This window comes from Salmo salar, chromosome ssa01 (assembly GCF_905237065.1).
Source record: "Salmo salar chromosome ssa01, Ssal_v3.1, whole genome shotgun sequence".
Lineage (NCBI taxonomy): Eukaryota > Metazoa > Chordata > Actinopteri > Salmoniformes > Salmonidae > Salmo > Salmo salar.
This window is the reverse complement of record NC_059442.1, coordinates 141,693,644-141,709,482: the sequence shown is the minus strand read 5'-3', so window position 1 is coordinate 141,709,482 and position 15,839 is coordinate 141,693,644. Positions and strand designations below refer to the sequence as shown.

General features: G+C 43.9%; 1 protein-coding gene across 3 annotated transcripts in view; it reads right to left on the bottom strand.

Moving 5' to 3' along the window:
* Positions 1 to 15,839, bottom strand: part of LOC106566947 (tyrosine-protein kinase ABL1) — a 64,876-nt gene that overhangs the window by 13,588 nt on the left and 35,449 nt on the right. The window contains exons 1-3 of one of the 3 annotated variants that reach the window (XM_014135647.2): positions 5,258 to 5,816; positions 4,969 to 5,118; positions 794 to 958 (exon numbers count right to left, since the gene is read on the bottom strand). In XM_014135647.2, the coding sequence (XP_013991122.2) occupies positions 794 to 958; positions 4,969 to 5,053 (250 nt within the window). In that variant the 5' untranslated portion in view covers positions 5,054 to 5,118; positions 5,258 to 5,816. Of the gene's footprint in view, positions 1 to 793; positions 959 to 4,968; positions 5,817 to 15,839 lie in introns of those variants that run through there. The other 2 variants (XM_014135641.2, XM_014135631.2) reach the window with 2 other exon arrangements.

Genomic DNA, 15,839 nt, shown 5'->3' with positions numbered 1-15,839 from the left:
TAGCTTTAGTGACACAAATGATTTAGATTGCCTTATTACATAACGTATTTTGCCTTTTTATTTCCTGGTATTTAAATATGAATTTCTGCATCTCTCTCTCCTCCTCTCTCCTGCCTGCTGCATTGTGTTCCAGCCGCTCCAGTGGAAAGAGCTCTTTGCGACAATGGGACCAGCTATGCTAGTTAGCAACGGCGCTAGCAGGTAGAAACAGCGCTCGTCCAATGATTTGTTTTGTTTTAACGCTGACGCATGGAATCATTACGTTGTCCTAGCCTGTATATTTTCGACCTAGCTGACAATCAAGGAGAGATAGGAAACGGGTTTTCCAGTCAGTCTAAACCCTCCCCATCCCCCTGAGGACACTGTACCCATCTCAGCGCAGTCAGAACTTTTAAATGAAGATAAAAACACGAGCAGTTCACTCACACACACACACACACACAGTCCTGTTTATCTACCGCTGATAAGGGCCGTTTTGCACATTGACCCCATGACGAAGGCAGGTCCCTGACAACAATAAGCCCAGAGGGAGTATTTTCACACAGCCTGTTGATGCTCTCTGGGCTATGATGGACGGTTTTACTGTTAAACGTTTCAGAGCACAGGGACGGTTCTCTGATGGCTTCCCAGATGGAAAACTAATGTACCCTCACAGAGACAGACTCACAGCGCAGAGCTGGGGACTGTTCCATTTCAAGTCACAGTAATGCAATTCCATTCCTGAATTGACAGGAATTTAGATGGAATTGATTGCAACTTTCTGTCACACACGCACTCACACACATTCTCTTACCTTTAGTTATGCTGAGAGTGTTGTCCCCACTGGCCACAAAGTCGTATAGCGCAACAAAAAGGTTGGGGTCATTCTCGCTGGGTCCGGCCAACAGGTTCTCTTTGGAGTTCCAACGGGCCGCTTCGGTCAGACCCTGGGGCTCAAAGTCTGGTCTCTGGAGAGCTTCTGGAACACACAACAGACAGGTCCAACGTGAGAACATGTCTTTATCTTTTAAACAAGTGGGCAATGGGGGAAAGAGCGAGATCGGGAATTGGGAGCGAGTCGATCAGATCTGTGTTAAATAAACCAACAACTAATCAAGACAACAGACTTTCTATCACCATGTCAAAGGAACAGACATTTCAGTCATTCAGGCTATTCCATGGACACACAGACACTTAACACATTACAAACCCTAAAGTCATTCACACCTGTATGTGTTGCCTGTTCTTTAAACTCCCCACGTCACATCGAAGGAACATTTCTCAGAAAGCGTTTCATGGTTGCACTATTGTGCTGGACTGCACAGCAGCTGTGATTTGACTATGGTATTAAAGGCAGCGATATGAACTGAGATCTTTAATCAAGACCAGGCCAATAACATTGTCCATCTCTGCACTACCTACCTTTCATTTCCTGGAGTACCAAGGCTTTGCTTTCAATTTCAAGACATTGTTTTCAATAACAAGACTCTCCAATAAGAGTTGACCCATCTTTGCCTGCAATGTTGTAGTAAGAAGGGAAATTGTAGCTGTGATAAGCTTCCAATAAGGGCTGAAATAAAACTGTTTACAGGCACTACAACAACAGATTATGCTCATTATACCCAAATAATGGGAGTTTGGGAGCCTGAGAGGGATCTGGATGACACATCAATGTTACCAGAACTGGAGAGAGAGAGAGTTGCAGAAGAGAGGTGGAAACAAAGGAAAGAGAAAGGGGAAGAGATAGAGGTGACTTCATTGTGTGGCCAATTCAGCTGTTTCAGCACCTTGCCCCTCTCACCACACACCTCCTCAGCTCGGACACTGGGCCTGAGAAAGCCAGGGAGAGACTTTTGATCATCTGCTGAGGCCATAGTGATACCCGAGAGAAAGGACAGGGCTGTTGGTAGTCGGCTAACCTACTGAGTTTATGCTAAATATTCCATTCAGGAGACAGGGATGCTGTGATATAATGAACCCTGGCAAAGTACTGATCCTTGATTGTTTTGCTCTTTATTTGTATCTTATGTCAAGCCAACAGCCCTGACAGAGCAATCTGGTGAAATGCAGACTGCAAAGCTATTTTGTGATCTACTGTGGGCATACATATCGTGATGAGAGCCACAGAGAGAGAGATGGAATAAATCCATGGTTACCACACACAGATGACCGGCTGGGTGCTATGCGCTGGGGCTCTAACTGGGTGCTGGGCACAGGACAGACATTAGGATGTGCATGATGAACCTGAGGAGTCTGTGATAAGAGGCATCTGAACACATTCTGCTCCCCAGCATTGAGCCACTGGTAGAGGGGCATCCTGTTAACAGTGGATTGTGAATGCAGAGCAAGAACTTAACAATTCAGACAATGAGCAGAAAGAAGATCTCTCACTCTATAATCATTCATGACATTTGAGAATCCCTATCTTTCTAACTATAGGCTACAAGCGCAAGGGTGCACATGAGGAAAGACGGCTTGATTTGTGAAAGTGAGCGGCTGAAATCAATCGAACTCCAAGGCTATGATTCAAGTCGGAAAAAATAAGCTCTTCGATTTTGGAGAATAAACATTGGCAAACGAAGGTTGCGTGGTGACGAAATAACAGAGTTGGAGGAAGATAAACAAATGAGTGTACTGAGTAAGACATGAGAGGAGGAGGGTGGAGGGGACAGACTGGTGTATGGGCACTAGAACAGCCAACCCCCCACACATACTCTATGTCCATTTTACTGACCACAAACACCTCTGCTCTTAGTGAGTGAAGAGTGACAGCAGACTGATACACTGCATGATAGCATAATCAGAGAGAGAAATGGAATGAGACTGAACATGAGGCTAAAGAGAAAGAAGGAAAGCTAGAAATCCAGCAGTAGCTCGTGGAGAGGCGGGGATTACATCATATCCTGGCTATATTACTGGGGGAGAGAATCCATCCAGCAGTGATGAAATATGTGTGGAAATCGAGGCACTCTATGACAGAGATGGTATGAGTATTAGAGATGAACTGATGAGCTGAAACTAACCCCAAACACACTGACAGAACACAGGATACAGAGATTGGCCAGGTGGAGTTTATCACTACCAGTACCTCCTTGACATCAGATCAAAACGCAGTAGGTCCAAACATTCCAGTTCCATGATGTAGAGCCAAGCCACGTGAGGCGAAGGACGGAAAATAACTCACGCCGGGGCGATTCTGTTGCATCACCTGGCTGTCAACAACTGTGACGGTTGACAAAGAGCTTAATGCTGGATCAAGCCTGAGATCTGGAGGTCTAACCACTGTTTGGAGATCCTATCTGGATTTGTGGCTGGTGCCGCTGTAGACTAGTTCTCCCCCCAGCTCTACTGTGGTTAGGTCAAACATTGAGGCATTAAACATGAGGGTGAGTGAACCTGCCACACAGAGGGGGACAGGTGTAAATTGTTAGGATTTATTGAAGAATTTGCAACACATACTGTTGCTGTCAGTAATGTCAACTGAAAGAAGATTAAATTGGGGTTTATCTTTCCTCTTGCAAATTCATTCAGTGGATATTCTTCCAGAGAGAATTGCTTCATTTTTTAAGAGAAATACAGAACACTTAATTCCAAATCAGAGACTGTTCTTTCAAATTGCTTTTTGGTCCATCTTAATTTTTGTGTATGTAAAGTTATATGAAAGGGTGTGTTTGAAAGATTAATCAACATTCACTTTGCTGGAATGTGTTCCGGGACCATTTTACACAATCCTGGGAGAAATGGTGGGAAAAGTACTCAATTGTCATACTTGAGTAAAAGTAAAGATACCTTAATAGAAAATGACGCAAGTAAAAGTGAAAGTCACCAAGTAAAATACTACTGCAGTAAGTATAAAAGTATTTTGGTTTTAAATATACTTAAATATCAAAAGTAAATGGAATCGCTAAAATGTACTTAAGTATCAAAAGTAAAAGTATAAATAATTTCAACTTCCTTATATTAAGCAAACCAGATGGCAGTTTTTTTTCCTTTCATTTACAGATAGCCAGGGGCACTCTCCAACACTCAGACATCATTTATAAATGAAGCATTTGTGTTTAGTGAGTGACAGATCAGAGGCAGTAGAGATGACCAGGGATGTTCTCTTGATAAGTGTGTGAATTGGACCATTTTCCTGTCAAAATGTAATGACTACTTTTGGGTGTCAGGGAAAATGTTTGGAGTAAAAAGTACATTATTTTCTTTAGGAATGTAGAAGTAAAAGTTGCCCAAAAGATAAATAGTAAACTACAGATACCCCAAAAAACTACTTAAGTAGTACTTTCAAGTATTTTTACTTAAGTACTTTACACAACTGCCTGGGAGCATGTGACATGGGCCATTTCACAGTCTTCCATTACAAAACAATTTCACGGTTGAAACTCAATGTACTCCGGATTTCCCAGAATTTCATTAATCTTTGATTCAGGCTAATCCATTTAGCTCATCTTTGTTTCAAGTAGGGCAGAGTGTAGGCTTGGAAAAGAAGTACAATGGCACACTTTATAAGGCATTTAGTCTTAAAAAAAACTCTACAACTCAGTTCAACTTGTCTTTGCACTTCATAATGTAGAAAAGCAATAAACAAGATGTAAATCTTAGCAAAGCGCAAAAAGGAAAGTGTAGATTTAGATTAGATCCTCTCTCCTCATAAACAAAAGTACAACGGGCCCAGCCGGGAATCAGATTTCCTTGTATTCTCTCCACCCCCTCCCCCCCTTCTTTCCTCTGCACCGAGCCAGTGTGTCTGGCTTCCCTCTCCCTCCGCTCTACCTCTCTCCCCCTCCTCCGCTTTCCAGAGCCCAGGAACGACAGAGGCTCAGAGAGCTCATCTTCTCCCTCTCTCGACCTTCTCACCTCCCTGCCCAGCACAACCAGCTCCTCTACACTGTCCTCTCCTTTCTTTCTCTGACCATCTTTGTCTTTCTCTGAGAATCAATCCCAAAACAAAACTGCCAACCCCCCTTTAGCAGTTCCTCAAATTCTTACCTTCCAAGTAGCAGCTGGAGGAGGACGAGAGGCCTTTCTTAGATTTACACCCCACCAATTTCAGGCAAATCTCCAACATTTTCATTTGCTTTCTTTCGCTTCCACTTGAAAAATCCTGTTAGTTTGTCGGCCCAGTGTCCCTTTGGTTTCCTTTCGACGGCAGATCAACAGAAAAAAGTTAGAAATGTTTCGTGGTCGGTCATGAAAAGACAAAGAACATGAACAAGACAAAAAAGGTTAAGGAACAAGGGATTCTGCTTTTCTCCTCAGAATCTTTGGCTGTTATTACCCTTTTCTCTCCTCTCTTTCACCAAACAGAAAAGTGAACTCAGTGCTGCCAGCAAAGTCTACAAACTTTCTAGTCCAAGCGGCTCCATCTTTTTTTCTCTCTGGTTCTGGTTAGCTCCTCTCCGGAGGAGGCAGAAACGACCCAAAAGCGTCCGAAAGCGTGCTGGACATGCGGATGTGTCAGTTGAGTGGGCAGTAGGGCAGTCCGGATGGTGCCATTCCCTCTCCTGTCCCCTGTGTGTGTGTATGTGTGTGTCCGTTAGCAGGAGAAGCACAGGGACTCACTCGTGCTACAGGCTGCCAACAAAGGGCCTCTTTCAGGATCTGCCTGCTGCACTGAATGACATCAGCTGGTTGGGCCCTCCCACCTCCCCCAACACACACTCAAGAAAGAGAGAGAGAACCACTATACACACACACCAAGAAGAACACAAACAGAAACACACCAGTGTGCCAAAAACACATTCAAAAAGACAGATGAAACCTCTGTTGACAACCAAACTTGAAGTTAAAACTGAAAAGTCCATTCTGAAAAGTTTCTCTTTGTCCTTCTGTTTGAGAGAGTCACAAGACACTTTTTCTAAAGCCCCTCCTCCAGGACTTCAAACCCCACCCTCACTTCTCCCCCTCTTCCTCCCCCTTTCTCTTGCTCGATTCTAAAATGTTTACAGGTTAGAGAGTGGGGTCTGGAAAATGGCTGGCTTTTTAAAGGCACAATAGTTGGAGCTTGGAGTAGAGAGCTATTACACAGTCAGATAACAGAGAAAAGCCCTCCCTTAAATTTTAAACTACTCAAATAAGGTTGAATTGCTCCGGGCTGTGTCAACTGGAGGTGAACTGTGATAACTGTGAAATCTAATATGTCTCAACTGATAAAATAAAGACATTCATCTAAAAGAAGCATGCAGGGCCATGTGCTTCTAGGGAGAGAATGTTTGGCTGTTTCTGTGAGGAACAAAGAATCTCTGGCAGAAGTCAGGCACTCTTGCGACATGCCTTTCTCCAGCTCAGTCTTCCCTCAGCTGTCTTTTTAGTGGCCATACTGAACTCATGTGTTGCATCACACTTTAGCATCTTATGCCTTGGTAATGTTATCAACAAGAGTCACTTGAATGAATAGGCAATTAACAGGCACAACCATGCAGTTGCTCCAAAACCAGAACATTGACACAATAAAAGGTGCTGAGGAAATTGTGGGTAAATGAAGTGTTACCACTATAGACGGAAGGCAATACTCAATATAGTCATAGGCGGATAGACTTGTGACTTCAGTCGAGACCAGCAGGTTATGCACTTCCCTTCATGCAGATTCCGTGTATGTATGTGTGTGTGTGTGTGTGTTACCTCTGCAGAGATCAGAGGCACACTTCAGCGGGTGACTCCAGACTGGCTGGAACCTTAGATGTGTCACTCCACAGCCCAGAAGCACACTGATAAAAAAGGACTGAATCAAGGCCAGGAGCCTGTTGCTGTTGTTATGCCAGTCTATGAGGTGTGAGTGCAGCAGTGTTGAATGTGGATCCAAAAGGGTCATGGGTTTGAACTGGGCATCTTTTTCATTCAAGTTACTGTATCTTAACTGTGTGACTAATGTCGGGCGTGGAGGGGGATGACATGTAGGCATCCTGACACATGGCGTTGCACTAAGTGATGACCTAAGTGCCCAGAGCATCCTGTCACATGCCAACATCATCTCAGCCTGGCATGGCAAACATGTGCGTTTCTCTCACCCACACAGTGCCTGCACAATAATCAAAGAAAAACGCACCCGCATCCTCCATCGCCCCGAAACCCCATTAACTCACCGCAGTCACTGAGCAGAGAGGGAAGAGGAGAGATGGAGGCGAGGCTGTAAAAAAGCGAGGGGGAAAAAGGTTGCAGATGGAGAAACATGAAGCACATTGTTTGGCGATGAGCTCATAGGAGAATCACTCCATTGCGTTTTATATAATCCGTCTCTCTCAGTATGTTAACAGTTAGCTGACGTACACAGGATGGTTTTCGGTCCTTTTCCTATTTTGCCCTGTTCTTTGTTCCCTTTTTCAAACCCCTCCAGCACAGGAGAGTTGGGGACTAAACTAAACAAAGCAACAATGTGAAACACCATTTTAGTGTTGACAGCAAACCTTACAGAGCGGTGATTACGTGGGACAAGGAAAATATTCCGACAATATTCAGGTAGTAACCTGAATATGGATATTCATGCTGAAAATGTACTAATATAAACGCATGCCCCTCTAGTGTAGGTCACAAAGGAATGCATTTGAAGATCATTAGAAGCACAATTGGTAATGATAGCTGCTGTGACCATTGACTAATATGGATGATATCCAGTTGAAAGGGAAATGAAAAGGAGTAAAAGACCATCAGATGGGTAGTAGAGTGGTATTAGGTAGACATTACCAAAAGTCAACTGCTCTGGGATTCATCATGTTGCTGTGGACTGGATGAATTGAAGAGAAGTAACCATAGGCTTCCAACAAAACATATACACTGGTATGTCCACAGGGGTCTGTCTTAGCCCCATTTGGCAGAAAGCAGTAATAAGGATAAGAGCGAGGACGTCAGTCAGTTCTCTCACAAAGTCGTCTCAGCGTCTCTCTGAGACACAAGGTAAGTAACCTACGCTGATCATTAAACACAGACATTGTAAAACAATGTAAGAAATGTCAGCCATGCAAAACTTGGCACTCGTCCTGCCCATCTTCGTGAGGCAACGTAAAGTATTGGACCCAGAATTCAAATGAATGAAATAGAAAGAGACAGGTGCCCTGTTGTAAGTTAATATAAGCATTAGAAGTTTTTCTACACCATAGTAGAAAGGCTCCTCATTCCATCGCTGCGCCTAACCAGCCTAGCGCCACCAGTGTTACTCGTCCAGCCTCCCTCTCGCTTAGACAGACCGTGAGGAACCAGGCGCGCGGGTGTGTTTGTGTTTACTCAGGGCCACTAGAGAATGCAGCCTGGGTGTCTCGGCCTCGCAGGCCTGGAGATGAGGACAAGGGTTTTGGGTTCCACATATCCTCCATCGGCATGGCACAGCTGGGGTGGGAGATGGGCCACTCATGGTGGGGCCCGGAGGGTAAGGTTTTGGGTAGGGTAGCGTTTAAGACGACCGGGTGATAAATCAATGGTGTGTGTGTGTCTCTGCACACAGGCATATAAAGTGCATTCAGAAAGTATTCAGACCCCTTGGCTTTTTCCACATTTTGTTACTTTACAGCCTTATTCTAAAATGAATTAAATTGTCTGTCCCCCCCCCTCAATCTACACACAATACCTCATGATGACAAAGCAAAAACAGGTTTTTAGACATTAGACACAAATATGCTCTGATATGCACTGTGGGACTTTATATACACAGGTGTGTGCCTTTCCAAATCATGTCCAATCAATACAATTTACCACAGGTGGACTCCAATCAAGTTGTAGAAACATCTCAAGGATAATCAATGGAAACAGGAATGCACCTGAGCTAAATTTCAAGTCTCATAGCAAAGGGTCTGAATACCTAGGTAAAGAAGTTATTTCAGTTTTTCATTTTTAATAAATTAGCAAAAAGTCCCAAAAAATTGTTTTTGCTTTGTCCTTATGGTAACGTAACAAAATGTGGAAAAAGTGAAGGGGTCTGAATACTTTCGAATGCACCGTATATATGCACCTGAATACTTTCGAATGCACCGTATGTATATGTGTGTGTGTGTGTGTATATATACACACACATATATATATACACACACACACACACACACAGTACCAGGTAAAAGTTTGGACACACCTACTCATTCAAGGGTTTTTCTTTATTTTTATTATTTTCTACATTGTAATATAATAGTAAAGACAACAAAAATATGAAATAACGCATATGGAATAATGTAGTAAACAAATAAAATTATATTTTAGATTCTTCAAAGTAGCCATCCTTTGCCTTGAAAACTCTGCACACTCTTGGCATTCTCTCAACCAGCTTCACCTGGAATGCTTTCCAACATTCTTGAAGGAGTTCCTGCATATGCTGAGCACTTGTTAGCTGCTTTTCCTTCACTCTGCATTCCGACTCATCCCAAACCATCTTAATTTGGGTGAGGTCGGGGGATTGTGGAGGCCAGGTCATCTGATGCAGCACTCCATCACTCTCCCTCTTGGTCAAACAGCCTGGAGGTGTGTTTTGGGTCATTGTCCTGTTGACAAACAAATGGTAGTCACCACAAAGTGCAAACCAGATGGGATGGTGTGTCGCTGCAGAATGCTGTGGTAGCCATGCTGGTTAAGTGTGCCTTGAATTCTAAATAAATCACTGACAGTGTCACCAGCAAAGCACCCCCACACCATCACACCTGTTCTTCCATGCTTCACGGTGCAAACCACACATGCAGAGATCATCCGTTCACCTACTCTGCATCTCACAAAGGCAGTTGGAATCAAAAATATCAAATTTGGACTCATCAGACCAAAGGACAGACTTCCACCGGTCTAATGTCCATTGATTGTGTTTCTTAGCCCAAGCAAATCTCTTCTTCTTATTGGTGTCCTTTAGTAGTGGTTTCTTTGCAGCAATTCGAACATGAAGGCCTGATTCACACAGTCCCATCTAAACAGTTGATGCTGAGATGAGTCTGTTGAACTCTGAAGCATTTATTTGGGCTGCAATTTCTGAGGCTGATAACTCTAATGAACTTATCCTCTGCAGCAGAGGTAACTCTGGGTCTTCCTTTCCTGTGGCGGTCCTCATGAGAGCAAGTTTCATCAAAGTGCTTGATGGTTTTTGCGACTGCACTTGAAGAAATGTTCCGCATTGACTGACCTTCATGTCTTGACCTTCATGTCTTTATAGTAATTGATGGACTGTTGTTTCTCTTTGCTTATTTGAGCTGTTCTAGCCATAATTTGGTATTTTACCAAATAGGGCTATCTTCTGTTTACCACCCCTACCTTGTCACAACACCACTGATTGGCTCAAACACATTCAGAGGAGAGAACAAAATCCATAAATTTACTTTAACAAGGCACACCTGTTAATTGAAATGCATTCCAGGTGACTACCTCATGAAGCTGGTTGAGATAATGCCAAGAGTGTACAAAGCTGACATCAAGGCAAAGGGTGGCTACTTTGAAGAATCTCAAATATATTTGTTTAACACTTTTTTGGTTACTACATGATTCCATATGTTTTTTCATCGTTTTGATGTACTCACTATTATATTACAAATGTAGAAAATAGTAAAAAAATAAAGAAAGAAAAACCCTTGAATGAGTAGGTGTATCCAAACTTTTGACTGGTACTGTATATACATTTACAAAAAAAATATACGGGGGATTGGAAATGATGCAGACAATTACATTGATGGAAGCTACAATCTATCTGCAATATTAAAGCTGATCTACCCCCCCCCCAAAAAAAACAAATAAAATAAATGGTCATTAATATGGAGTTGGTCCCCCCTTTCCACTAGATGTTGCAACATTGCTGCAGGGACTGGCTTCCATTCAGCCAAAGAGCATTAGTGAGGCCTGGCTCACAGTCGGCGGTCCAAATTTCCCAAAAGGTGTTTAATGGGCTTGAGGTCAGGGCTCTGTGAAGGCCAGTCGTTCTTCCTCACAGATGTCGACAAACCATTTTTGTATGGACCTCGCTTTGTGCACGGGGGCAATGTCATGCTGAAACAGGAAAGGGCATTCCCCAAACTGGTGCCACAAAGTTGGAAGCACAGAATCGTCTAGAATGTCATTGTATGCTGTAGCGTTACACAGGGGGAAAGGGGGGGGGGGTATGAAATGTATGCATTCACTACTGTAAGTCGCTCTGGATAAGAGCGTCTGCTAAATGACTAAAATGTAAAATGTAAAAAATGTTAAGATTTCCCTTCACTAGAACTAAGGGTCCTAGGCCAAACCATGAAAAACAGCCCCAGATCATTATTCCTCCTACACCAAACTTTAAAGTTGGCACAATGCACTCAGGCAGATAGTGTTCTCTTAGCATCCACCAAACCCAGATTAGTCTGTCGGACTGCCAGATGGTGAAGTGTGATTCATCACTCCAGAGAACGCGTTTCCACTGCTCCAGAGTCTAATGGTGGCGAGCTTTACACTACTCCAGGCAACGCTTGGCATTGCGCATGGTGAACTTAGGCTTGTGTGCGTGCGGCTGCTCGACCTTGGAAACCCATTTCATGAAGCTCCTGGCGAACATTTATTGTGCTGACGTTGCTTCCAGAGGCTGAGCCGTTGTTGCTCCTGGACGTTTCCACTTCACAATAACAGCCCATACAATTGACCGGGACAGCTCAAGCAGAGCAGAAATTTGACAAACTGACTTATTGGAAGGCGACAGCCTATGACAGTGCCACGTTGAAAGTCACTGAGCTCTTCAGTAAGTCCATTCTACTGCCAATGTTTATCTATGGAGATTGCATGACTGTGTGCTTGATTTATACACCTGTCAGCAACGGGTGTGGCTGAAATAGCTGAATCCACTAATTTGAAGGGGTGTCCACATACTTCTGTATAGAGATGAAGTCGGAAGTTTACATACACCTTAGCCAAATACATTTAAACTCAGTTTTTCACAATTCCTGACATTTAATCCATATAAAAATTCCCTGTCTTAGGTCAGTTAGGATCACCACTTTATTTTAAGAATGTGAAATGTCAGAATAATAGGAGAGAGAATGATTTATTTCAGCTTTTATTTCTTTCATCACATCACCAGTGGGTCAGAAGTTCACATACACTCAATTAGTATTTGGTAGCATTGCCTTTAAAATGTTTAACTTGGGTCAAACGTTTTGGGTAGATTTCCACAATCTTCCCACAATAAGTTGGGTGCATTTTGGCCCATTCCACCTGACAGAGCTGGTTTAACTGAGTCAGGTTTGTAGGCCTCCTTGCTCGCACACACTTTTTCAGTTCTGCCCACAATTTTTCTATGGGATTGAGGTCAGGGCTTTGTGATGGCCACTCCAATACCTTGCCTTTGTCGTCCTTAAGCCATTTTGCCACAACTTTGGAAGTACGCTCTGTGTCATTGTCCATTTGGAAGACCCATTTGCGACCAAGCTTTAACTTCCTGACTGATGTCTTGAGATGTTGCTTCAATATATCCACATCATTTTCCTTCCTCATGAAGCCATCTATATTGTGAAGTGCACCAGTCCCTCCTGCAGCAAAGCACCCCCACAACATGATGCTGCCATCCCCGTGCTTCACGGTTGGGATGGTGTTCTTCGGCTTGCAAGCCTCCCCCTTTTTCCTCCAAACATAACGATGGTCATTATGGCCAAACAGTTCTATTTTTGCTTCATCAGACCAGAGGACATTTCTCCAAAAAGTGTGATCTTTGTCCCCATGTGCAGTTGCAAACCATAGTCTGGCTTTTTTATGGAGGTTTTGGAGCAGTGGCTTCTTCCTTGCTGAACGGCCTTTCAGGTTATGTCGATATAGGACTCGTTTTACTGTGGATGTAGATACTTTTGTACCTGTTTCCTCCAGCATCTTCACAAGGTCCTTTGCTGTTGTTCTGGGATTGATTTGCACTTTTCACATAAAAGTATGTTCATCTCTAGGAGACAGAACGCGTCTCCTTCCTGAGCGGTATGACGGCTGTGTGGCCCCATGGTGTTTAAACTTGCATACTATTGTTTCTACAGATGAACGTGGTACCTTCAGGCTTTTGGAAATTGCTCCCAAAGATGAACCAGACAATTTTTTTTCTGAGATCTTGGCTGCTTTCTTTTGATTTTCCCATGATGTCAAGCAAAGAGGCACTGAGTTTGAAATACATCCACAGGTACACCTCCAATTGACTCAAATTATGTCAATTAGCCTATCAGAAGCTTCTAAAGCCATGACTTCATTTTCTGGAATTTAGTGTGTATGTAAACTTCTGACCCACTGGAATTGTGATTAAGTGAAATAACTGTCTGTAAACAATTGTTTGAAAAATGACTTGTATCATGCACAAAAGTAGATGTCCTAACAGACTTGCCAAAACTATAATTTGTTAACAAGAAATTTGTGGAGTGGTGGAAAAACAAGTTTTAATGACTCCAACCTAAGTGTATGTAAACTTCCCACTTCAACTGTATTTTTTGTAGCACTGATGGCCCTTTTCTTCTGTCGTCGGGGAAACGCTCAGAGGGTGTCATGGTGAGGAAGCAGCACCTGTGCTAATCTCCTCATTGCACGCTGGAATGCTAGAGGCTGAGATGGGGAATGCAGTTGAAATGTGTACACACACAGTACTAGCAGGAGGAGCAGAGGGCGATGCAGTACACTTGTGTATACACAAACACAGGAATAGGCTTTAGGCTACACGTACAGACAGGCATATTCACAAACACACCACACATTCCATGTACAAATTCAAAGTCTGATGCACACACCCAAAAAGGCCTCTCTGATAGTCAGAGACAATGCCATAACTGAAATGTTCTGTCCATAATGTTCCTTTCCCACTGCAGGGAGTGGAGGCTAGTGTGACCCGGCCAAGTCTTATGGATCCCAAAAGCGTCACTTGTTTTTTTGAACGATGAATCATCTGCAGCAGAAAGAAATAGGGTGAAAAACAACACGGAGCAGGAGAGAGGGCTATCGGACAAATGAGGCCCACCAAGGAAAACAGCAACATGAGAGAGATGTGTGTGTAGGCTTATGCATAGCATGTCAAGTAAATCAGTCATTTTCTAAATTTAACAAAACTCATAATTTGACTCAGACAATTGGCAATGGAGCAGCATTTGATATTCCATTGTATTATGAAGGTGCAGAACAGAAAAGCCCAACAAAGGAAGGAGGTGAGTGGGTGTGCATGTGTGCGCTGCGGGTGGAGAGAGCGAGAGAGAGAGCGAGAGAGAGAGGAGTAGCTGGTGGAATCTTTCCCTCTGTGACAGAGCTGACCATACCTTGGTTTATCCCCCATTGGCAAGCATAAAAACCCTGTTAACTGTTATGAGGTCCATCTACATAAGAGAATACATGGTAGTGGCGGCAGACTCAGTTACTTCACTCTAAACGAGGCCACTTGTATACACTTAGCCAAGACGCAGTAAACAGGGAACATGCAGTAAATGCCTCAGCTCTTTTTACAGACTATCGACCTTAATGAGACGTCCTGCAGATGTTTCTAGGTCTGAGAGGGAGAGGGCCTGCCTGTCCAGAGAAGTGGGGGTGGAAGAATAGAGAGCGAGTGGATATTAATCTATGCTAGGAGGCTGGGAGCTGCAGTCGAGGAGTTACTGGTTGGTTTTCTTTGTGTTTAAGTGGATCCAGATGCAGCCAGCGTAGCGGCCCCTCATATAGCTCGCTGCTGCAGTGGGGATATATAGAAGGTTCCTTGAATGCAAAGGACAGGACAGCTCATGTAGACTAGCCTGGACTGGGATCCTTTGTTTTGAGATTGTTTGCATTATCATATGTATGATGTTTATTGCTCTGTAATACAGTATTATAAACGAATGTATTCCAAATCTACTTAGGTTGCCTATAAAATAGAATATAAAGACAGGGCTGAATTACTAGACACTACTCATTTAACGGATTAATTGGATCTCTAGATCAGTGTTTCCCAACTCCGATCCTCGAGTACCCACAACGGCACACATTTTTGCTGTAGCCCCGAACAAACATACCTGATTCAACTCACTGACGGCTTGATGATTAGTTAACAAGTTGAATCAGGTGTGCTTGTTGGGGCACTCGAGTAGCGGAGTAGAGAAACACTGCTCTAGACCAAGAGCAATCAGCTACGGTACAAAAATAATGTTATATTACAAATATCATTCTCAAAAAGTTCACAAATTAGCTTAACCGTAAGATTTCTGGAAGCAATACGCAAAATTGACTTTTGCGGCCACAGCATACCCGTTAGGGGACGGTGACTGGACAGAATTTGTTTCACAAGATGGAATTGACATCATAGGTAACAGGTTGTCCACAGAGGAAACAACAGCTGCGCTGCTAGCCTAGGCCTGGCCTGGCCGGGGCAGAGGGGGCTTTGCCAGTCAGAGCAGTGGGGAGGTAGGGTGGCAGGGAGAGAGCTCCCAGAGTGCATTCCTGCCCTGACTTGGAGTGTGTCTGCTCCGAAAATTTGGAGCACCAGGGGGAGGAGCACCAGGGGGAGGAGCACCAAGAGGACGATGGGATGGGGGGTGAGGAGGAGACGAGAGTTTAGGGCAGCGTTCCCCAAAAGGTGCACGTTTTGTTTTTTGCCCTAACACTACACAGCTGATTCAAATGATCAAAGCTAGATGATTAGTTGGATATTTGAGTTAGCTGTATAATGCTAGAGGACAGAGTTTGGGAAACCCTGGTATCGGTAGACGGGGATTCGGAGCGGGATCCTGTCACTTTAAATCCCCTCTCCCTCTCTCTCTGCTCAGGCTGACTCAGATGGGCTGATGAGTGGTTTTTTTGCTCAGGGTTCTGTTGTTGTTTTAACAGCCCTCCAGAGGGCCCGCTGCTGCCCCGCCGGTTAGCACTGCGATGATGAAACACGCTCCTCAGAGCACATTTCACGAGAGGCTTAAACAAACTCCTCGACCCCAGAGCCAGGCTGCTGGTGAGAAGCCCGCCCCCCTGCTCTC